Source organism: Sus scrofa, chromosome 14 (genome assembly GCF_000003025.6).
Source record: "Sus scrofa isolate TJ Tabasco breed Duroc chromosome 14, Sscrofa11.1, whole genome shotgun sequence".
Taxonomy (NCBI): domain Eukaryota; kingdom Metazoa; phylum Chordata; class Mammalia; order Artiodactyla; family Suidae; genus Sus; species Sus scrofa.
This window is the reverse complement of record NC_010456.5, coordinates 39,687,027-39,711,678: the sequence shown is the minus strand read 5'-3', so window position 1 is coordinate 39,711,678 and position 24,652 is coordinate 39,687,027. Positions and strand designations below refer to the sequence as shown.

General features: G+C 41.3%; 2 protein-coding genes across 10 annotated transcripts in view; one reads left to right on the top strand and one right to left on the bottom strand.

Moving 5' to 3' along the window:
* Nucleotides 1-15,940, bottom strand: part of TMEM116 (transmembrane protein 116) — a 116,875-nt gene extending 100,935 nt beyond the window's left edge. For 2 of the 9 annotated variants that reach the window (XM_021074216.1, XM_005657326.3), the window contains exon 1: nt 98-647. In XM_021074216.1, coding sequence (XP_020929875.1) covers nt 98-145 — 48 coding nt within the window. In that variant the 5' untranslated portion in view covers nt 146-647. Of the gene's footprint in view, nt 1-97; nt 662-13,240; nt 13,301-13,428; nt 13,686-15,513; nt 15,685-15,918 lie in introns of those variants that run through there. The other 7 variants (XM_021074212.1, XM_005657328.3, XM_021074213.1 and 4 more) reach the window with 7 other exon arrangements.
* ERP29 (endoplasmic reticulum protein 29) lies at nt 15,931-24,651 on the top strand. Its single transcript, XM_003483432.3, has 3 exons — nt 15,931-16,236; nt 21,583-21,721; nt 23,839-24,651. Exons 1-3 carry the CDS (start codon nt 16,093-16,095, stop codon nt 24,339-24,341), a joined length of 786 nt encoding a protein of 261 aa, XP_003483480.1. The 5' UTR covers nt 15,931-16,092; the 3' UTR covers nt 24,342-24,651.

The following is a 24,652-nucleotide window of genomic DNA, read 5'->3' as shown; positions in this document are numbered from 1 at the left end:
AAGTTGAACAGTATGGAGAGAGATACTCTAAGTGAAAAATACAGAATAGGGAGGAAGAGAGAGTGAAAAAGAAGGGAGGGGCTCCTTCTAGTCTCACGGAGTCCAAGGTGTCCTCCAAAATGCTAGCCTCCAGTAGGAAGGCCATACGGACTTCAGTCTCAGCTAAATTTAAGCAGCCAGATCTTTCTCCTTGGTCAGGTTAAGACTCCCAAGCAGTGAACAGGTGGCTCCACCCCTAGCCCAGCTGGACACCTCCCTACCCAACCCTGCCCTGAATCTTAAGGGCAAGGAGAAAAAGTGGCAACAAGTGGAGGAGAAAGTCAAGCAGAAAGAACAAAAATAGAAAGAGCATGTGACAAGGAAACAAAGTGCTAAAAAGCATTAGGAATTGTAAGCAGGGGCAAGAGGTAGGAATAATAAAAGGTAGCGAGAATGACTCATCATGAAAAGATAAACAGAGCTGCAAGAGAGAAATGGAATAGAAAAAAGGGAGAGAAAAATGGAGAAGGAAAGTCTGTTTGAAACTTTTCCCTTTTAAGGGCAGAAGTCTGTATTGGGGAAGAGAGATTGCATATTCATTCACTCAATAAGTTTTTAATAATACTCAAGAAGGTATGAAGAGAAGGAGTTACTAATGTCTCATTTATCTAACATCTTAAATATTCTATATCAAAAATTTCCATCAGAAATATAATTATATTACTAAATTACACAATTCTTTTAACATGCTTATGTTTATATAGCAACTTTGTATAAAACATTATTATGAAAAGTATAAAGACAAAAAAGATATATAACCAGACTTCCAAGTGCTTAATGTATTAGGAAAAAAACAGCTTGAAATAATCTGCACACAAAAACAATACACACTGATTGGCATTTGAACATTATTTGGAAGAACTGGTAAAATCTGGACAAAGATTGGGGGAAGGAGAAAGCAGAAGGAACAATATTTCATTTATGGAGTTCCTTTTGCGGCACAGCAGAAATGAATCCAACTAGGAACCATGAGGTTGCGGGTTAGGTCTCTGGCCTCACTGAGTGGGTTAAGGATCTGGTGTTGCCGTGAGCTACGGTGTAAGTCAAAGACACAGCTCGGATCCTGTGTTGCTGTGACTGTGGTGTAGGCCAGCAGCCATAACTCCAATTCAACCCCTACCCTAGGAACCTCCATATGCCATGGGTGCGGCCCTAAGCAAAAAGCAAAAAAAAAAAAAAAGAATATTTCATTTATATAACCATGTATGTTTCATCTAACCATACACTCAGATAACATAAGTTAGATTAAATATATTATTCATTTATTCATATGAAATTAAAAATATCATGTGCAGTAGAAGACAGGACATTAAATGGAGGCAATCACTTTGCTTAAAATATTAGACAAATAAATTAAAATACTAGTATATTTCTGGATCAGAAATTCCTACCACAAGATCTTAGGGAGTGTTTTGAGACCTTTAATCATACATCTTTCTAACAAGGGCAAGGAGACTAACAACAATCTCACCAAGTGATAAGAGAATGCTTTTGGACAAAGGACTCTTGTCTCAGTCAAGAACAAATCTCAAATTGTTCAGAGAATACTATGGCAAATCTGTCTGCTATCCTTGATAAAAGAACTTTTCTCTTTTGGCATCTCTTCTAAAATGTCTTCTGCTACCAATCAACATTAGGGCATTTGCTTTTCCATTTTTCTCTCTAAATTAATCCCTTGGCTTCTGTATATTTAGCACTGTTCTCCTTTGAAATGTCTTTGGAAACATAATCCCCCCATCTTCCTTTTCTATAAGCCCAAATAATGAAGTGGAGATATTTACTTTCAGTTTTCCTTTTTTTCTTTTCACACAACTCCTTAGCAAGTTCAAACACATCCCAGTTCACAGTTAATGTAATGGGCTACTATTATATATTACATACCAATTTCAGTTAACATTTAATGTAATGGGCTACTATTATATATTACATACCAATTTCAGTTAACAAATATTCAAATATTTAACAAATATTAAACTTCTGCCATGAGCAAGTTATTGTAGTGGGTACAAAGTCAAGGAAAACACCTACTTAGTAAAACAGTTTAATTTTTAAGCAAAAATAGTACTTAAAGGAGGTCCTGCTGTGGTGCATTGGGTTAATGATCTGGCTCATCTCTATGGTGTTGTCGGTTTGATCCCCAACCCTGCACAGTGAGTTAAGGATCCAGCATTGCTACAGCTGTGCCATAGGTCACAGATGTGGCTCAGATTCCATCCCTAGCCCAGTAACTTCCATTTGCTGCAGGTGCAGCTAAAAAAGGAAGAAAAAAAATTAAAAAAAAAAAACAGTACTTAAAGAAAATTTCTAGTAATAATAGCTACCAATTATCAAGTGTCTTATTTTAATCCACAATACAACCTTTGAGGTAAGAAGTACTATTTCCACTTACAGAAGAAATTGAAGCTTAAAAAAGTGAAGTCATTTTCCCTATGGTTACAGAATTATCAAGCAGTAATGCCAACATCCAAACTCAGTCAGTCTGATCATAGTTCTCACTATTCTGCAGTACTCTTAACAGGGAACTGGTTAATGGGAAAATAGGGAAAGGTAATTTTAAAAATTGATGTGACATTAAGAGAGTTCTTTTATTAGGCTATTGCTTCTTAGATATGACAAAAGCACAAGCAACAAAAGAAAAAAATAGATAACAGTGGTCCTCTACAAAATTAGAAACTTTAGAGTTCTACTGTGGCACAGACGGTTAAGGATCCAGCATTGTCACTGCAATGGCTTGGGTGGCTGCTGTTGCAGGGGTTTGATTCTTGGCCCAAGAATTTCCACATGCCATAGGCATGGCCAAAAAAAAAAAATAGAAACTTTAGTGCTTCAAAGGATACCACCAAGAAAGTGAAAAGACAACCCACAAAATGGGAGAAAGTATTTGTAAATCATATACCTAATAAGGGACTTGTAGATAGAATATAGAAAGAATACCAACAACTCGATAATACAACCCAGGGTTCCTGTTGTGGCTCAGCATTAACAAATACAACCAGTATCCATGAGATTGTGGATTTGATCCCTGGTCCTGCTCAGTGGGTTAAAGATATGGCAGTGCCATGAGGTGTGGTGTAGGTCGCAGACGAGGCTTGGATCTGGCATGGCTGTGGTGTAGGCTGGCAGCTGTAGCTCTGATTCGACCCCTAGCCTGGGAACTTCCACATGCTGTGGGGGTAGCCCTAAAAAGCAAAATACAAATCCAATTTTAAAATAGGCCAATGAAACTCTGTGGTATGTGGTGGGTTAAGGATCTGGCATTGTCACTCCTGTGACTAAGGTTACAGCTGTGCTCAGGTTTAATTCCTGACCCCAGAACCTCTACATGCTGTGGGTGTGGCCAAAAAATAAATAAAATGGGCACAGGTTTTAAATTAGAGATTTCCCCAAAAATTATACAAATAACTAATAAATACATGAAAAGATGATCAACATCATAAGCCACCAGGAAAATACAAATTAAAATCACAAGGAGATGATGTTTTGGAGTTCCTGTCATGGCGCAGCAGAAATAAATCTGACTAGGAACCATAAGGTTTTGGGTTTGACCCCTGGCCTCGCTCACTGGGTTTAAGGATCAGTGTTGCCATGAGCTGTTGGTGTAGGTCACAGACGCGGCTCGGATCTGGCATTGCTGTGGCTGTGGCATAAGCTGGCAGCTATAGCTCTGATTAGACCCCTAGCCTGGGAACCTCCATATGCCGTGGGTGTGGTCCTAAAAAGAAAAAAAAAGGAGATGACATTTCACACCTACTAGGATGGCTATGGCAAGTAGATGAAAATGTGGAAATGGGAGTCCTCATACAATGCTGGTAGAAATATAAAATACTGTAGCCACTTTGTCAATTTCACAAAAGGTTAAACATATATAAATGACTAGGCTCCTAGGTATAAATCCAGTTTAAACCCATTTATGCAAACCCACACATTAAAACATATGTCCACATAAAATCTTGGAGGCAAATGTTCATAACAGTGTTATTTATAGTAGACAACAAATAAAAACAACTCAAATATCCATGTGTTGGTGAACAGATAAATAATACTATATCAGTACAAAAGAACATTATTCAGCCACTGAAAGAAGTACTCATACATGATATAACATGAATGAACCTTGAAATCATCCTAAGTGAAAAAACTAGTTACAAAAGACAACATATTGTATGATTTCATTCATAAAAAATTTCCCCAACAAGCAAATTTATAGCAATGGAAAATAGATTAGTAGTTGTCTAGAACCACGTAGTTTGGGAGAGAATGGGGAGTGACTGCTACTGGGCACAGGCTTTCTTTTTAGGATGATGAAAATATTCTGAAATTAGTGGTCATGGTTGCACAATTCTATGAATATATTGAAAACCACTAAATTGTATACTTTAAAAGGATGAATTGTATGATAGGTGAATTATATCTGAATAAGGCTGTTGCCTAAAAAATGAAGTTTGGGACAAAAACAAGAAAGGAAATGTCCTACTGCTAAAATTCATGGTATAAGGATTAATGGATAACATACTTCTGTATTTCCTACTGAATAGAATAATATTTATAATAAAAAGTGTAAAACAAACATTGTAAGAGGAAGCTGAAGATAAAGACTGTAGAGCACCTGGCAGCTCTAAATGAATGCACCACTCCTAGCCTGAACAAATTACACTCCAGGGCTTTGATAAAACTTGCAAGCTAACCCAATAAACCACTGAATGAAATTTGAGAGCTCATGTAAAACTCAAAAAATTACTAGAAACTTTATAAAACTGTAGAAATTTTTAAGTTGTAGAAATTGTAGAAAGCTGGTAATAAGAAAACATTTTTATAAGGAGAAAGGATGGTAGAATCAGCAAAGATCTTAGTATTTATCCCAGACAAGATTCTAGGATGAACTATCCAAAAGAAGTGTTTTTAAAGAATTAGAAAAAAGTAACCACTAAGTCAATGTGGATTTATAAAAAAAAATTATGCCAGACCAACCCCATTCTCATTTTGGACAGAAATACAGACACAACATATACGGTATTTTAACAAAGTGTTTGGGGAAAATTTTCATTATATAAAAATAAGAAACTATACACCAAGAAGAAGCACAATTATGGGCATTTCTTGCACAAATAACCTAGGGTAGTGCTAAGTAATTGATCAGTATCAACTTAGAAATGGCTTCTAGTGAAGTGAACCAGCATTCTGACTTGACACTGTTCTAGAAAACATTTTCATAACTTGAAAGAAAATATAGTGAGCATATTTATCAAATGTGTGTTACTTATTGCAATATAACAAATATCCACAAATTTAATAGCTTAAAACACTCATGTATTATCTAACAGCTTCTGTGGGTCAGGAGTCCAAGAATAGTTTAGTTGGGTCTTTTGCTTCAGCATCTCTCACAAGGTTATAATGAAGATGTTGACCAGGACTGGTTCTCATCTGAAGGCTCAACAGTGGATCTGCTTCCAGTTCTTATAGTTGTTGATCTAATTCAGTTCCTTGAGTTTCGTTGGACTGAGGGCCTGAGTTCCTAACTTAACTGTTAGTGGAAGGCTATGTGCAGCTCTTTGCCATGTAGACTTCTGCATATGTCCTACTAGCAACATGAAAGTCTCACTCTTACATAAGCAAATGACTGAAGTGACATCCCATCACCTCTGATGTAGTCTATTGTTCACAGATCTTGCCAGCACTCAAGAGGAAAGGATTACACATGAATGTAAATATGAAGAGCCAGGCATCACTAGGGTCTATATTAGTGTCTTCTCATGTGTGTTTACATAACATGTCAAACACTTTTCCAATTCAGGTAATTTGCAATACCTTTTCTGGAATGCTCTTTCCCCAGATAATCATATGATTGGCTCCTTCTCATCCTTCAAGCATTATGTCAAATGTCTTAAGCTTGGAGACATAACATTTATCAAATTTCAAAATATTTTTGTACGTTTTCTGTTTCTCCTTAGTTGACTGTAATTTCCTTGGAATCAGGCAACTTATCTGTCTCATTAACCTCAATATCTCCAGTGCCTAAAATAGGGACTCAATATTTACTGAATGAATGTACAAAAGTTGTGAGGGATAAATCCTAATTCTTGAGGAAAAAATGAGTTTTATTTAATAATATAACAAAATGAAAGTTAATAGAAGTAACGTACGTATACTGCACTTAGATCTAAAAAAATCAACTGACCAGAGATTAGTATAAAAAGGTAACACAATCCCAATTAACACTGTATAAAAAAGAATAAATACCTAGGAATAAAGCTACCTAGGGAGGCAAAAGACCTGTACTCTAAAAACTATAAGACACTGATGAAAGAAATTGAAGATAACACAAACAGATGGAAAGTTATACCATGTTCTTGGATTGGAAGAATTTACATTGTCTTTTTTTTTATGGCCAAATCTGAGGCATATGGAAGCTCCCAGGATAGGGGTTGACCTGGAGCTGCAGCTGCAGGCCTACAGCCCAGCCACAGCAACACTGGATGTGAGCCACATCTGCAACCTATGCTGCAGCTTGTGGCAACATCAGATCCTCAACCCACTGAGGAGGCCAGGGATCAAACCCTCATTCTCATAGAGACCACATTGGGTTCTTAACCCACCAAGCCCCAATATGAACTCCAGAATATACACTGCTAAGATGACTATTATAGAGAATCTACAGACTCAGTGCAATCTTTATCCAAATATCAGTGCCATTTTTCACAGAACTAGAACAAAAAACTTTTAAATTTGTATGGACGCACAAAAGACCCTGAATAGCCAAAACAATCTTGGGAAAGAAGAACAGAACTGGAGGAATCAGACTCCTTGACTTCAGACTATACTACAAATACTACAGTAATCAAAATAGTATGATACAGGCACAAAAACAGAAATACAGATCAATGGAACAGGACAGAAATCCCAGAAGAAAAAAAAAAAAAAAACCAAGCACCTGCAGTCAAGTAATCTATGACAAAGGAAGCAAGAGCATACAGTGGAAGAAAGATGGTCTCTTCAATAAGTGGTGCTGGGAAAACTGGACAGCTACATGTAAAAGAATGAGATTACAACATTTTCTAACACCATACACAAAAATAAACTCAAAATTCATTAAGGACTTAAATGTTAGGCCAGATACTATAAAACTCCTAGAAGAAAGCATAGGCAGAACACTCATTGACATAAATTGGAGCAATATCTTGTTTGATCCACCTCCTAGAATAATGAAAATTTAAAAAAATAAGCCAATGGGACCCAAATAAACTTAAAACTTTTGCACAGCAAAGTAAACCATAAACAAAATGAAAAGACAACCCACAGAATGGGAGAAAATCCTTGCAAACAAAGCAACTAACAAGAGAGTGATCTCCAAAATATATAAATGTCTAATGGAGGTTTATATGAAAAAAAGCCAAAAAACCCAATCAAAAAATGGGCAGAAGACCTAGAAGACCTAAATAGAAATATCTCCAAAGAAGACACACAGATGGCCAAAAAAAAAAAAGAAGAGGAAAAAATGCTCAACATCAGTATTAGATAAACACAAGTCAAAACTACAACAAGGTATCACCTCATACCAGTCAGAATGGCCATCGTCAAAAATTCTACAACAATAAATGCTGGAGAGGGTATGGAGAAAAGGGAACCCTTCTACACTGTTGGTGAGAAAGTAAATTGGTACAACCACTATGGAAAAAATATGGAGGTTCCTTAAAAAACTAAATACAGAACTACCACATGATCTAGAAATCCCACTCCTGGGTATATTTTTCCAGAAAAAAAAAAAAAGAAAACATACTTCAAAAAGATACATGCACCCCAATGTTCACTGCAGCACTATTCACAAAGATATGGAAGCAAACTAAATGTCTATCGACAGAGGACTGGACAAAGAAGATGTGATATATATATATATACATGTACATACACACACACACATATATATGCAATGGAATATTATTCAGCCATAAAAAGAATGAAATAATGCTGTTTGTACAACATGGATGAACCTAGAGATTAACATATTAAGTGAGGTAAGTCTGAAAGAGAAGGATATGCATTCACTGGTTAAAGATTCAGTTTTATCACTGCTTTGGCTCGAGTTCAATCCCTGGCCTAGGAATTTCTGCGTGCTTGTGCACAGCCAAAAAAAAAAGAAAGAGAAAAATAAATATCATATGATACCACTTACATGTGGAATCTAAAAAAATAATAGAAATGAACTTATTTACAAAACAGAAATAGACTGATAGACATGGAAACCAAATTTATGGTTACCAAAGGGGAAAGGAGTAGGAAGGGATAAATTAGGAGTTTGGGATTAACATATACATACTACTATATATAAAACAGGTAAACACCAAGGACCTACTATAGCATAGGGAACTATATTCAGTATTTATTCTCTCCCATTATAGGTTATTACAAAATACTGAATATAGTTATATAAATATATATATTTACCTTTGAATCATTTCAGTGTACACCTAAAACATGACACTGTAAATCAGTTATATTTCAATTTAAAAAGAGTGTAAAAAAAAATTTTTTTTTTTTTTCTATTTCTTGGGCCGCTCCCACGGCATATGGAGGTTCCCATGCTGGGGGTCTAATCGGAGCTGTAGCCACCTGCCTACACCAGAGCCACAGCAAGGTGGGATTCAAGCCGTCTGCAACCTACACCACAACTCTCGGCAACGCCGGATCGTTGACCCACCGAGCAAGGGCAGGGACCGAACCCACAACCTCATGGTTCCTAGTCGGATTCATTAACCACTGCCCCATGACAGGAACTCCAAAAGAGTGTAAAAATTTTAAAAAGTAGCAATGTTTCACCTTAAAAAAAACCTAGATTCATGATCTCTAATAAATATGTAATGTGAATCACATATGTAACTTGAAAATTTCTAGTAGCTACATTTAAAAAGTAAAAAGAGGGAGTTTCCCAGTAGCCTAGAAATTAAGGATCCTGCATCATCACTGCTGTGGCAAGGGTTTGATTCCTGGCCCAGGAACTTCTGCCTGCTTCAGGCAGAGCCAAAAGTAAAAATAAACAGGTGAAATTAACAATATATTTTATTTAATCCAAACACTTAAATTTTGTAGTTTCAACATATAATCAATATAAAAATCATTGTGGAGTTCCCACTGTGGCACAACGGGATCCAAGGGGTTTCCACAGTGCCAGGACGCAGGTTCGATCCCATCCTGCCACAGTGGGTTAAAGGATCCAGTGTTGCCGCAGCTGCAGTGTAGGTTGCAACTCCACCTCAGATTCATCCCTGTCCTGGGAACTCCATATACTGCAGGGCAGCCAAAATAAATAAAAATAAAAATCATCAAGATATTTTACAGTCTTAATTTTGTACTTTGTAATTCAGAGTGTATTTTACATTTATAATATGTTTAATTAAGACTAGCCACATTTGGGAGTTCCTGCCATGGTGCAGCAGAAATGAATCAGACTAGGACCTGTGAGGACCCGGATTTGATCCCTGGCCTCGCTCAGTGGGTTAAGGATCCAGCATTGCCATAAGCTGTGGTGTAGGTCAAGGAAGCAGCTTGGATCTGGCATTGCTGTTGCTGTGGTGTAGGCCAACAGCTACAGCTCTGATTCGACCCCTAGCCTGGGAACCTTCATATGCCCTGAAAAAGCAAAAAAAAAAAAAAAAAGAGAGAGAGAGACTAGCCACATTTAAGAGGTCAGTAGCTACATGACATTATAAGTGGCATTTTAAATAAAAACAAAACTCTTATTTACAACTAAGATTGTAGAGGCTCTTGCATTTGGATTTTATCCTGCAGAAGTGCCATTATAAATTTCTGAGCAAAGAAATGACATAATAACTGTATAAGGAGTCTTCAGTGAGTGGATACTATATGCCAGGCACTATTCTAAATGCTTCCTATACATTAATAATTTAATCTACTCACAATCCTATGAAACAAGTATTATTATTATCCTAATTTTACATGATAGTATCAGGAGTAATATGTTGGCAGTGTGAACGATAGATTAAAAAGGTTAGAGACTGGGAGTTCCCATCGTGGCGCAGTGGTTAACGAATCCGACTAGGAACCATGAGGTTGCGGGTTCGGTCCCTGCCCTTGCTCAGTGGGTTAATGATCCGGCGTTGCTGTGAGCTGTGGTGTAGGTTGCAGACGCGGCTCGGAAATAGCAACAACAACAACAAAAGACAAAAAAAAAAAAAAAAGGTTAGAGACTGGCAAGAGTTAGATTACTTTTATTTACTTATTTATATACGACTCTGACCTAGATAATATCTCAGAGGGCTTCCAACAGTACATAAAGTAAGACAATATAGGAGTTCCTGTCGTGGTTCAGTGGTAACGAATCCAACTAGTATCCACGAGGACATGGGTTCGATCCCCGGCCTTGATCAGTGGATCAAGGATCTGGCATTGCCATGAGCTGCAGTGTAGGTCACAGATGATGTGTGAATCCCACACCATTGCTGTTGCCGTGGCATAGGCCGGCATCTGCAGCTCTGATTGGACCCCTAGCCTGGGAACTTCCATATGCCACGGGTACAGCCCTAAAAAAGCAAAAAAAAAAAAAAAAAAAAAAAAAAAAAGACAATTAACATGAATTGAAAGTAGGACAAAAGAAGAAAGAAAAGCATCTCTGCTGAAATGATCTTAACCTTGGATGTTAAAATCTGAGTTTTTTAATCTCATCAAAATTAAGTTTTATTTATTTATTATTATTTTTATTTATTATTTTTACTTTGTCTTTGTCCTCATGCATAATTTTTACATGTTTATAGTAATTCTACAGCTAATATTTTACACTTTCACTCAACATACATTCCAGAATAACTTTTTTTTCCTTTTGTTAGTATCTTGTTTCTCCCCACTCCCCTGGACTGTAACCAATGCAAAAAGCCTGATATATTTCTCCACATCTTTATGCTCATTAAAACATACCCAAACATATAGGGAGGTTGTTCTTATGGTGGTAGGTTTTTAAAACTGGGATCATGTATTTCTCTATACATTGCTTTTTCTATTACATGGATATCTCTCCACTTTAATAAAAATAGTTCTAACCCATTTTGACAGCTTTATAATATTCACATAATTTATGCAGTAATTCCTCTCAAGACGAACATGTAGGTTGTTTTCAGGTTTTGTTTTTCTTAATTTTTTAAAGGTATTTTTCCTTCTGCAAACAATGCTATGGTAAACATCCCTACATCCCTGATCAGATAATCTCCTGTGCTGATGATTTTAAAGACATATTTCAGAGTAGAATTCTTTTTTCTTTGGCTATGTCCGCAGCATGCTGATGTTCCCAGGCCAGGGATCAAACCCATACCACAGCAGTGACATCACTGGCTGCTTAACCTGATGAGCCACCAGGGAACTCCCAGAGTGGGGTTCTTTTTGTTCCTCGAATATTTCAAGCTCAAGTTCATTCTCATCCCAGAACCTCTGCATATACTGTTTTCTTTTCCTAAAATGCTTCCTAACATATAGTGATCTGCAATTTGAATTTACTTATATAATTATTTAATGTTTGTCACGTCATTCAAGTGTAAGTTCCTTGAGAGCCGATTCTTACTCATGCTTTAGGTCTTATATTAGCTTAAGTGCACTTGCTTATAGACGTTTTTCCATGCACCTCGATGCAAATAAATGCCCTCATCATATTCTTTCACAGGCCCTCAACTTTTCTTTTTAGAAATTATCACAATTTGTGATTATATATTTATTTGTATAATTATTTTTTTAAACTTTATTCTTTTTTTTTTTTTTTTTTTTTGTCTTTCTGCTATTTCTTGGGCCGCTCCCGTGGCATATGGAGGTTCCCAGGCTAGGGGTCCAATCGGAGCTGTAGCCGCTGGCCTATGCCAGAGCCATAGCAACACGGGATCCGAGCCGAGTCTGCAACCTACACCACAGCTCACAGCAACGCCAGATCCTTAGCCCACTGAGCAAGGCCAGGGATCCAACCTGAAACCTCACGGTTCCTAGTCAGATTCATTAACCACTGCGCCATGACGGGAACTCCTTATTTGTATAATTACTTAATGTTGGTTTCTCCACTTGGACTGCAGGGAGCACACCTATTTTGTTCATCAGTGTAACTCTTGCCCCTAGAAGAGTGTACAGGGCATGAAAGATGTTCATTAAATAGTTATTAAATATTCAAAGACTTTTTTGGTTTTTTTTTTTTTTTTGGGTCTTTTCAGGGCCGAACCGGTGGCACATGCAGGTTCCCAGGCTAGAGGTCCCATTGGAGCTGCAGCTGCTGGCCTACGCCACAGCAATGCCGGATCTGAGCCACGTCTGCAACTTACACCACAGCTCACAGCAACACCGGATCCTTAAAATCACTGAGACAGGCCAGGGATTGAACCCGCCACCTAATGGTTCCTAGTCGGATACGTTTCTGCTGTGCCAAGACAAGAACTCCTTGAAGGACTTCTTAAAGGAGTATGGGGCTTGGATAAAATCATACTGTGGAGTAAATCTTCCTTCTATAACAATTTTTTATAAAATTCCCAGGCCAAAGATTAAACCCAAGCCACAGTAGTGACAATGCCGGATCCTTAACCCACTGAGCCACCAGGAAACTCCTCTATAACAATTTTTAATGTGAAATCTGCTTTAAGTTTTAACACTTTACAAGACAACTATGTCAAAACAACTAGTGTTGACATTAACAAAATCTTGCAGGGAAAAAAAATTAGCTCTAAGGGATGGGAGAGCTCCAAAGAATAATACGTGATTTAAGAAGGGAATGCAGAAAGGACCAGTGGAATTTTGAGAGACAGCCACAGAACAGTTCCTCTCTCATTGACCTGATTCATTTATTCACTGCACAAGCATTTACTGAGCATCTTCCATGTGCTAGACAACATTCTACATGCTGGGGATATAACAGTGAAGCAAACAGACAAAACAAAAACAAGCCCATCCCTTATGGGAAACAGAAACTAAGGAAAAAAAAGCAAATTACACAGTGTGTTAAGTTGAAGAGAGCTATGGAGAAAAAATAACAGAGAAGGGAGATGGAAAACAGGGAGGTATCAGGGAGGAAGTGATTTTTTTTTTTAAAGATGGTCAGGGTAGATCTTAGGAAGCTGACATTTGAGGAAAGACTTGAGGGAAATAAAGGAGCCAGCCAAATGAGCATCTTGAAGAAAAGTTTTCTAGAGAGAGAAAAAGACAGTATAAAGGCTCGGGAGCAGGAACATACCTTGTACATATGAGAAACAGCAAAGAGGTCAGTAAGACTGGGGGCTCACTGGCTTGATGACTTTAGAAAAAAAAATAAGAGAACTTATATATTAGTTGTCTTAGCAAATCATGCCAGCCATCTTCCCGCCTCCTGACTCCGGCTGCTAGCCTGAGTCATGTGCACACTCAAGTAATATGCCTTCCTACCTCCATACAATACCCAGGGTAAGCCTTTTAATTTTCCATAACGGGGTCAATTGTGTGATTTTACAACTTCCTAAATATGGAGAGTTATACTTGGCTTATTTGTGTAGATTGTTGTTGTCGAAAGTCCTGAAACCAAGAATAGATTATATCATGAGGTAACTTGACAGGAATAGGGCACTGTTAAAAGGAAGCACTGAGGAGTTCCCATCGAGGCTCAGTGGTTAACTAATCCAACTAGGCACCATGAGGTTTCGGGTTCAATACCTGCCCTTGCTCAGTGGGTTAAGGATCCGGCGTTGCCGTGAGCTGTGGTGTAGGTAGCAGACGTGGCTTGGATCCCGCGTTGCTGTGGCTCTGGTGTAGGCTGGCAGCTACAGCTCCAATTCAACCCCTAGCCTGGGAACTTCCAGATGCCGGGAGCAGCCCAAGAAATGGCAAAAAGACAAAAAAAGGGGGGGGAAGAATTGAAACAATTACTGTGTTTTTGCAATTCCTAGCAAATGTACCAGTATTTCCCTTCCCTCTCCAACCAATCCACTTCTTTCACTTTTTCAAAACCTACTTCTAAACTAGTCATGACTAGGAGCTCCAGTCATGGCACGGCAGAAATGAATCTGACTACGAACCATTACGTTGTGGGTTTGATCCCTGGCCTTGCTCAGTGTGTTAAGGATCTGGCGTTGCTGTGAGCTGTGGCGTAGGTCACAGACTAGGCTTGGATCCTGAGTTGCTGTGGCTGTGGCCGTGGCCGGCAGCTGTAGGTCCGATTTGACCCCAGCTTGGGAACCTCCATAATGCTGCAGGTTCAGCCCTAAAAAGCAAAATAAATAAACTAGTCATGACTAGAAAGTCCCTCCTGATCGATCATACTAAATAGATGTACTCAAAGCATTTTATATACTCAAAATGGATAATAGCTCCTTATTGACTTCAAGGCAAAACATAAATTAGTTTCATTTTCAAGATTTTTTCCTACTTGGGCTTAAAACTGTCTTACTACCTACTGTTTTGAGAACTCCCTCAAGCCAAGCTGATCATTCCCCCAAAGTATCATGATGATTTCCACTTCTGCTCCTTTTTACTTGTTCTCCACCCAAAACGATCTTCTTTCCAAGGCTTAACTCCATTTCCACCTTCATGAAGCCTTCTTTAACCATCTTAGCTCACAGTGATTATCCCCTCCTCTAACTTCTATCATTTGTCTATGTGTCTTACTTTAATAATTTATTAGTGCAAACTCCAATAAATTTTTCTGAACCTCTCTAAAGCACATTTACTAGACACATGTAATGGTTTACTTGGTGCTAAATTCCTTATAAAGTATTACACAATTTATTCCCTTCTTTTCACATCCATCTTCTTTATTCCCAAGTAACAGCAAATCTAAAGTCATTCTTCTGGTTAAAACCTCTGATGGCTCCAAACCCTTTCGCTTGATGAGACCCTTCACCACGTGCCTCAGTTCATTCACAGATTCATCATGTCCCCCCCCCCTTATTAGAACCATCATCTGCTATTTGCCTTGTAAGTAAACACCTCCTCTTCTTTCTAGATCCAGCTCAAAAGTCACCTCCTGTCTATTACTTTCCCTAACACTACTGAGCGGGACTGACTGAATTACCATTTATGCTTTCATGAGCCTGTAATACAGTCTTATTTTCTACCAATTACACTGTAACGTTTCTATTACTATTTCCATGACTCCTCCTGCCCCACCACTGAGTTCGTTCAGTACAGAGTTCGGTCTCATTCATCTCCATTCTGCATTCCTGCAAGCAAACCTGGGATCTAGTATAAACTATATGCTGAACAAACACCTGTTCAACAGAATTATTAGGACTTTAAAAATAAGGGAAGCCTATTTTTATGAGCCTGGAGCCTCCCTGGTGAAGCACGCACCACAGAGTAAGCCTCATATAGGGCTGGTCAGGGGTAGGGGAGGCCCTGACAGCCAAACTGACAAGAGCCTCGTCTCACACACCAGCTCAGCTACCGCCTAAGGGTGGGAGCCGAATACGACTGAATGAACATAATATCGTGCCAACTAAGAGGCAGTAGCACAGTCAGACGGCCTGACAGACTAACCAAAGGTAGTAGCACATCCCAACCAAAGGCAAGAAGAAATGCTGGCCGGCTTCGTCATCTTCGAAGAGAAGGAAAGACGCGACCCAAGGGCCATAAAAACGCCGAGCACGCGCTTCGCGCCACTCCTCTGGCGGAGGATGACGGGAAAGGGGCAGGCCAGCTGAAAGCCTCGCAGAGAGCGCGTGCGCGGCAGTCCTTCCGCCCCCTCCTCCTCCGCCCCCTCCTCCTCCCTCCCCTCCTCCTCCGCCCCCTCCCCCACACGCCCCCTCCTCCTCCGGCCCCTCCCCCACACGCCCCCTCCTCCTCCGGCCCCTCCCCCACACGCCCCACACTATCAACCCCCTCCCCGCCACTTGGCCCCGCCCAATCACCCTAGGCCCCAGCTGGCTTTCGCCGAGTACGCACGCGCAGCAGCTCCATTTCCCCCCTCTCCCCTCACGAGGCCCCACCCTCTCACCCTAGGCCGCCGAGAGCCTGCCGGCTAGTACACGTACGCGCGCCGGAGTCGGCCCTCCTAGACACGTGACTCCCGACTCCACGCTTCCTCTGCTTCAGCAGCTACTGCCAGAATAAGGCGTTATGGCTTCCGCCATTCCCCACGCTGCTTGTCTCTCTCCACTCTTTCCCCTTCTCCTGTTCCTCCTGTTTCTCTCTGCTCCGCAAGGCGGCAGCGGCCTGCACACCAAGGGCGCCCTTCCCCTGGATACAATTACTTTCTACAAGGTAACGCGGCGGGGGACATCGCGCGCAGGTGCAGCCAGAGCTCCTAGGGCAGCGCCCACCCGTGGGGGACGCTGGGTACAGCTAGCTGGCGGGAGGTGGTCTGTAGCAATGATCTCGTGGGTTCCCACCGCCTTGCAGGGCTGGTGGACTTTGGGCCGAGGCCGTATCTTGGCCTTGGAGCATGCATGATCCATGGTCACCACGCACCTTTGCCTTTGCAATATTTATACTTGCTTCCTCCTTTGCAAAAGAACTGCAGAAATGGAGCTGAGGGAGCAGGGTGCCCCTTCCCATCACCTGTGGGAAGAGGGAGGTGCCAGGTGAGCCCAATCCTCGGGTCCAAAGTAGAGAAACCTGGAGGGCAGTTCGAAGCGGACGCCACTGTGTTGGGCAGGGGTGGAAACCCTGCTTGTTAACCTGCACTTCAGCGCCCCTCTTTCCTTGGCATGGATTTCAGCCACTGTCCAGATATTCTGCCTCTCCATAAAAAGTGCAAGCTTTGAGAATAAGCTTCAGTTCAACCACTCTGTAGTGAATGTCTTGGGCCTGGTGGCAAAATCGGGTCAAGACTTGGAAGGATTAGCTACAATCCCCACCTCCGTATTCACAGAATTGGGGTCCTGGCCTCGGTACGTGGAAGGTGGAAATATGGAAAGCTGAATGCAGTCCCAGTCCCCTGATCTTTCACCTTTCTTCACCCACTGGCACCTTAACTTCACCTGTGAGACGGGCGAGCTAAGTGTTGAGAGAGAACCAGGCGTTTTATTTTAGTCCATGCTCATTGCTGGGAAGTGAAACCAAGAAGTATCTATCTATCTCAAGTGATTGAACTCTTCCCCTTTTCGAAAGGGTTCCTGTTCCTGAAGTTGGTACCTGTGACTCATTCAAGGCAAATTTTCAAGAATGTAAAAGTGTAGGTGTATGGAGTTGCCATTGTGGCTCAGCGATAATGAACCCAACTAGTGCCCAGAGGATGTGGGTTCGATCCCTGGCCTCGCTCAGTGGGGTAAGGATCCAGTGCTGCCAGTGAGCTCTGGTGTCGTGATATCTGGTGTTGTTGCGGCTGTGGCGTAGGCCGGCAGCTGCAGCTCCAGCTCCAATTCCACCCCTAGTCTGGGAACCTCCGTATGCCGCATTGCGGTCCTAAAAAGAAAAAAAAAAAAAGTGTAGGTTGGCTGGCTGGTTGTCAGGCACACGCCACAGCAGAGCCCTTTGGAGGTCTTTATTGGCAAAGTGACACCCCTACCACCCATAGGTGAAAATGAGATAACGTGACAAACCAAGTGTGACTCAGGGAGAAACTGCACTGTTGCTGCGTCTCCATCTTTACAGCTACCACAATAGCCTCAGTGGCCTCCCTGTTTTTACTCTTGAGCTTAGGGTATTTACACAGTACCCTAAGTCCTACATGATCTGAGCCTTGCTTCCTTCTCTTCTAATCTAACCATTCTCCTCTTTGTCCTCTCTGCTCCAGCCACAGGTATCACACATCTGTCCTTTGGCAATTCCTAGCTCATTACTTACTGCCTTAGGCCCTCTGCACTGGCAGATCTTTGTGACTATAACATTCTTTGCTCAAACTTTGTTTTTTTGTTTTTGTTTTCTTTTTAAGGCCGTACCTGCAGCATATGGAAGTTCCCAGGCTAGGGGTTTAATCAGAGCTGCAGCCATTGGTGTATGCCCCAGCCACAGCAACACCAGATCCGAGCTGTGATGCAACCTACACCATAGCTCATGGCAGGGCTGGATCCTTAACCCACTGAGAGAGGCCAGGTATTGAACCCGAATCCTTATGGATACTAGTTGGGTTCTAACCTGCTGAGCCACAACAGGAACTCACCTTTGGTCAATCTTCGAAAAGCTGGTTGCTCCTCATCATTCAGGCTTGCCTTTAATGTTACTTTCTCAGATTTTCCCCTCCCCCAGTTTAAGTGCCACTCACAAAACCCTGTTTGATTTCACTGTAGAGCATTCATTACTGACCTTTTTTCCTTGTCTAGTGTATCATTCCTCTCTCACACTAGAGTATTATATACTTGTGAAGAACTACTTTATCTTTTTCACTGATCATCTGTGGAGCCTAGCAGGTTACATTTTACATAGAAGATGCTCAAAAATAATTTGTTGAATGAATGGACAAACATTTTCTCCAGCCCTTTATAAATCTCACTCTCTTCCATCACCATTGAACAAAAGGGGAGCTAACTAGTGTTAGCTCCATTTCCAGGGGTCTTGTTCTGTGTTTTGCCTTTCAGTGGTTTCCAGTGTCTTTTTTGTTTCTTGCTCTTACCATCATTAAAAATAAATACCTGCTGTTTTCTTTACTGCTATATTCACTTAGAACAGTGCCTGGCATATAAGAGATCCTTAGCACCTTTTTATTCAGTGAATGAATGAATAATGAATTCATCTGTACATTGAAGAAGCAAGTTGCCTAAATGTAGGTTACATGGAACTGATTTTTTAAGGATGAAGAAAGGAAAGAAATTTCTAAAGCAGTTAGGTACAGATTGAGTAAAAGAACAAGAGAAAATTCATTGTGTAAATGCTTGCCATTCAAAACCATTCTGCCCATAGCCAAGAATAGTGAAAAATAAGATGAAGTCCTCTCATTTCTGTTTCAGCATTATGATTATTAATATTATGATTCTTAATATTATTCCATTATATAAATGTAGGCCCCTTGAAGGTAGGTTATCCTGTGTTGTGCTTTTAAAAATTTTTCCTGCTTAGTGGGTTAAGGATTGGCATTGCTATGGCTATAGTGTAGGCTGGAAGCTATAGCTCTGATTCGACCCCTAGCCTGGAAACTTCCACATGCTGTGGGTATGGCCCTAAAAAGCAAAAAAAAAAAAAATAATAATAATAATAATAATGAAAAGAAAGGAATTCCCATCATGGTGCAGCGGAAATGAATCTGGCTATGAACCATGAGGTTGGGGTTCAATCCCTGGCCTTTCCCAGTGGGTTAAGGATCCAGCATTGCCGTGAAGCTGTGGTGTGGGTCGCAGACACGGCTCAGATCCTGTGTAGCTGTGACTGTGGTGTAGGCCAGGAGCTATAGCTCCGATTTGACCCCTAGCAAGAAAACTTCCATGTGCTGTGTGTGCAGCCCTAAAAGCAAATAAATAAATTTTTCCCGCTTGACATGTAGCACCTGCTACCAAAGCCTGCTCTAGTCTTGTTCATTTATCAGATATTTTTGGGCCATCTACCACCTGCCAGGCACTATTGAGCACTAAGGATAACAGCAGAAAACAGGTCATACAAGTTCCTTATTCTCATAAACATATATTCTAGTGGAAGAAACCAACAACAAGTCAATAAGGATTTCACAGAGTGACTAATGCAGTGAAGAAAGTAGCATAAGTTTAGCATGATACAGTACAATGGAAATGAAGCAGAATTACATGTTACAAGCTCATCTGAATTGAACTTGGTATGATAAGACAACTATGGAAAGAACTGAGGAAAGAACACTCCAGCCAGCTGAGACAGCAAATGAAAAGGCTCTAAATGGAATAATTTTGGTGTGTTAAACTGAAATAAGGCCAAATGGGCCAGAGGGATGTGATCTGATTTATATTTTAAGTCTTCCCTGCTTTTAGGCCCCAGAGCTCAGACTTTTTGGGGTCAGTGACCACTTAAAGATTACTTGTTCTGGTCCCTTATCCCTCTTCCCTGTGTCCTCAGGCACTGCTAAATATTTTTTAAAACCTAAAACAAGATGGCCATCAGCACACAGTAAGGAAGAAGGACTAACAAAAATTGGAATGATAACAACAACATAATTATGCAGGTGATTGCCTATGATGAAAAATTAATCAGCAGTGGTGACTCTGATTAGAAAAATAAAAGTCGTAGGAGAAAGGGAAGCAGTGCTGCTGACCAGAGGCTGCTTATCAGGTAAAATATGTGCATTGGAAGAAACCATCAAAATTAAGTCCTTGAAATTCTTCAGTAAGTTAAACATAGAATCGCTCTATCACCCTACAGTTCATCTCCTAAGTATATTCCCCAAAGAAATGAAAACAGGTGTTCAAATAAAAACTTGCACACATAGGTTTATAACAGCACTATTCACAAATAACCAAAAGGCGGAAACAACCCAAATGTCCATCAGCTAATGAATGGATAAACAAAATGTATCCCTACAACGGAGCATTTATTTGGCCATTGAAAGAAATGAAATACTTATACATGCTACAACATGGATGAATCTCAAAAACATGATGCTAAGAGAAAGAAGCCAGACACAAAAAGTCACATATTATACGAGTCCATCAGAGTAGACAAATCCATGCAGACAGAAAGCAAATTACTGATTTCCAGGGGCTAGGGGGAAGGAAGACTAAGGAATGACTGCTTAATGGATATGTGATTCCTTTTTGGGAGATGAAAATGCTTTGAAACTAGATGTTAGTGATGGTTGTGCAACATGGTTAAGGTGATAAGTCCCACTGAATTACACACTTTAAAATGGCAAATTTACATGATGCAAATTTTACCACAATTAAATGTCTTGGAGTTCCCGTTGTGGCTCAGCAGTAGCAAATCTGTCTAGTGTCCATGAGGATGCGGGTTCAATCCCTGGCCTTGCTTAGTGGGTTAAGTATTTGGTGTTGCCATGAGCTGTGGCGTAGGTCATAGACATGGCTCGGATCCCGTGTTGATGGCTGTGGTGTAGGCTGGCAGCTACAGCTCCAATTTGACCCCTAGCCTGGGAACTTCTATATGCAGCACGTGTGGCCCTAAAAAGCAAAAATAAATAAATAAAAGTCTTGATCCTGACAATCTTAGGTCCTAGAGCTCTAACTTACAGGGAACTGTGGTTTAGGCAGGAGACATTGTCCCAAACCTGGCCTGTCAGCAACTTCTTCTCAGCTACTTCCTTTGAGCCCTGAAATTGCAGAGCTCAAACTCTGGGCCCCTAGCAAAAGCATCCTCTGTGATGCTGATTCCTTTATAGATGGTTGGTTGGGTGTGGTCATCCCAGAAAGGCCCCCTGGGATGATGGATGACAGGGGCCAACATAGTATGGGCTAAGGATGGGTTTCCCTACCCTTATCAAAAGGGTCACTGAAGGCCTTAGAACATTTAGAGCATTGTTTATTCCAGACAGTTTGATTAGTGTGAGCAAGTACCTAATGGGGTGCCCAGAACATAGACACCACTAGATTGTTAAATGAATCAGTGGATGAATGAATGGATGATTCTTAGTGTATGAGAGCTTGTCTCCCTTGTGGGCTTGGTTTCCACTGTTTCTTAAACAGGGGTCCCTTGGGAAACGGAACTACCCCAAAGGTCCTTGAAACCCTCCACTCGCTCAGCTCTGTCTGCCCTCAGGTCATTCCCAAAAGCAAGTTTGTCTTGGTGAAGTTTGACACCCAGTATCCCTATGGTGAGAAGCAGGATGAGTTCAAGCGTCTGGCTGAAAACTCAGCTTCCAGCGATGATCTCTTGGTGGCAGAAGTGGGGATCTCAGGTATGAACAAGTCCAGGATGACTGGGGAGGGCAGAGAGGGAGGAAACTGGGAATTATTTCCCCACTTGTAAGGGGGATACCCAGCATCTTTCCATCTGAGCCATACATGAGGCTTGTAAATTGGGTCATGTCTTCTCAAGGAATCTGGTACCCGTGGCAAGCTTGGCTTGAGCAGATTGTGTGACCACAGAACCTCAGCTCAGCCTTGCAGGTGCCTGAAGAGAGGAAATTCATGACCCTTCACCCTCCACCATACACTGACATCAAACTTACTGTGAAAACCTAAAGCTCTCACAGGGGACTGATGGCAAAGGTGGGTGAGTACATGTCTTGCCTCCCACCAAATAGTCAGTTCTTCTATCTTCATTTCAGCTCTTTTGTACCAAAACTGTTGGGTTTGGGCTTTAGTTCAAAATCTCCAGAGCTGCTAAACCAAGGACAGCTCTTAATGATAGTGACAACTTTGAAACAAAGTTGCCAACCTGGAGTTCCCATCCTGGCTCAGTGGTTAACAAATCTGACTAGGAACCATGAGGTTGTGGGTTCAATCCCTGGCCTTGCTCAGTGGGTTAAGGATCCGGTGTTGCCATGAGCTGTGGTGTAGGTCTCAGACGCAGCTCGGATCCCGCGTTGACTGTGGCTGTGGCATAGGCTGATGGCTACAGCTCAGATTCAACCCCTAGCCTGGGAACCTCCATATGCTACGGAAGTGGCCCAAAAAATGGCAAAAAGACAAAAAAAAAAAAAATTGCCAACATATAGTGGTTTTTTTAGTCTGTAAAGATGTGCAGACCTTGCATTTGTAATTTTCATTTGAACCTCCCCTGAGAAGTGAGATGCCTTATCTCCATATTATACTTGAGGAAAACCGAAGCTCAAGGAACTTATTAAATGACTTGTCTCAGGCCACAGGGTAGGAAGGGGCTTATTCAGAGATCCACCTAAGTGTGTATTCCCAAAAGCAGCAGGTTCTTCCCTCTTAGCTTCCTCCCAGCAGAGATGCCTCACTTTCTTAAGCTCTTAAGTCTGGTCCTGAGTAGAGAAGGCTGTCACACTTCTCCAGGGCAGTTCATCAATTCTGATTCAACCGTGAGTCCACTTCTTTGGAGCTTTAATAATAATAGCAGCAAGATCTGACATTTCTCAAATGTTTACTCTATGCCAGGCCTTTGTGCTAAATAAGTGCTTTGCAAGTATGTCATCCTAATGACAAACTCTGAAGGAAGTTCTGTGGCCTCCCAAATGAAAAAAAAAAAGGTTTAGAGTAACTTGCTCAAGAGTATAAAGTGGTAGAACTAGGATTAGAACCCCAAACTTCTATACTACCACCCAGTAACAGGTGGTCTTGGCCAGGTATAAGAAACCAGTTGTCTTAGTGTCAACCCTTGGGGCTGCTACTGCCTGTTGGGAAGGACATAGCAAATACTAACAACTACCACATATTAAACACTTAACTCTGCCAGATTAAGTGCATATACCGCCTCATGGAGTCATCTCAACACCCCTTATGTGGTAGGGACTATATTCGTTACCTACCACATGTTCACGAAGCTTCAGCCAGGCTACATTTTGTAATCCCTCAATACACAGCTTTTGCACTGGCAGTCCTTTCTGCCAGAGACACTCTTCCCACATCTTCACACATCTGGCTCCTTCATATTCAGGTTCCTCAGCTCATGCCATCTTCACAGGGAGGCTTTCCATGACCACCTGAAGTAGGCCTTCTTACCCAGGCACTGTGTCCTGTCACCCTGATTAGTGTCATCATGGCACTAATCACGTATATATTCATTTATTATCTCTCTTCTTACCCTTCAAAGAGTATAGGCTCCTTGAGGTTAGAGGCTTGATGTGCTCAATCACAACTAAGTCTCCAGCACTTGGAACTGTCCTTGGCACATAGTGGGTATATATTAAATATGCAGAATTTCCCATTTTCAAATGAGGAAAATGAAGTTCAGAGAGATTAAGTAATGCCACATGGCTAGGAAGTAGAAGAAGAGGAATTCAAACTGCTAAGAAGAGTCTTCTTCCCATCAGCTCAGATAGCACTCATAGCAATTTCCCACCCTGCCTTCCTCATGGTCTTGCTTCTCATTTCTGGTTTCTGTTCACAGATTACGGTGACAAGCTGAATATGGAGCTGAGTGAGAAATACAAGCTGGACAAAGAGAACTACCCGGTCTTCTACCTCTTCCGGGATGGGGACTTTGAGAACCCAATCCTATATAGTGGGGCAGTTAAAGTTGGAGCCATCCAGCGCTGGCTAAAGGGACATGGGATCTACCTAGGTATGCCTGGTTGCCTGCCTGCATATGACACCCTTGCTGGGGAGTTCATCAGGGCCTCTGGGGTGGAAGCCCGCCAGGCCCTCTTGAGGCAGGGGCAGGACAACCTCAAAAGTGTGAAGGAGACTGAGAAGAAGTGGGCAGAGCAGTACCTTAAGATCATGGGAAAGATCTTAGACCAAGGTGAGGACTTCCCAGCATCAGAGATGACCCGAATCACCAAGCTGATTGAGAAGAACAAGATGAGCAGTGGGAAGAAGGAAGAGCTCCAGAGGAGCTTAAACATCTTGACTGCCTTCCAGAAGAAGGGGGCTGAGAAGGAGGAGCTGTGATAAAGCACACTAGGGTTTGGTGGGAGTGGGAGGGCTCAGTTACCTGCTGGCTGTGAGACCCACCTGGGATATAATGGAGTGCTAGGAAAAGTGGCACTAAACAAATCTGAATGTGCCTGGGTACCGATGCTGTTGTGATCACACTTGGGACATCTCTGTAACCAGTCAGGTATAGCTGAAGCAGTTACTCAGATGGCTTGTGAAATCCACACTCAGAGGGAATTGGTGCTATAAAGAAGAGTATACTGCCCAGGTTCTTGACAGGTATAATTCTGATCCAATTAAAGTTTCTGTGTTTTGGTTAAGTGGAC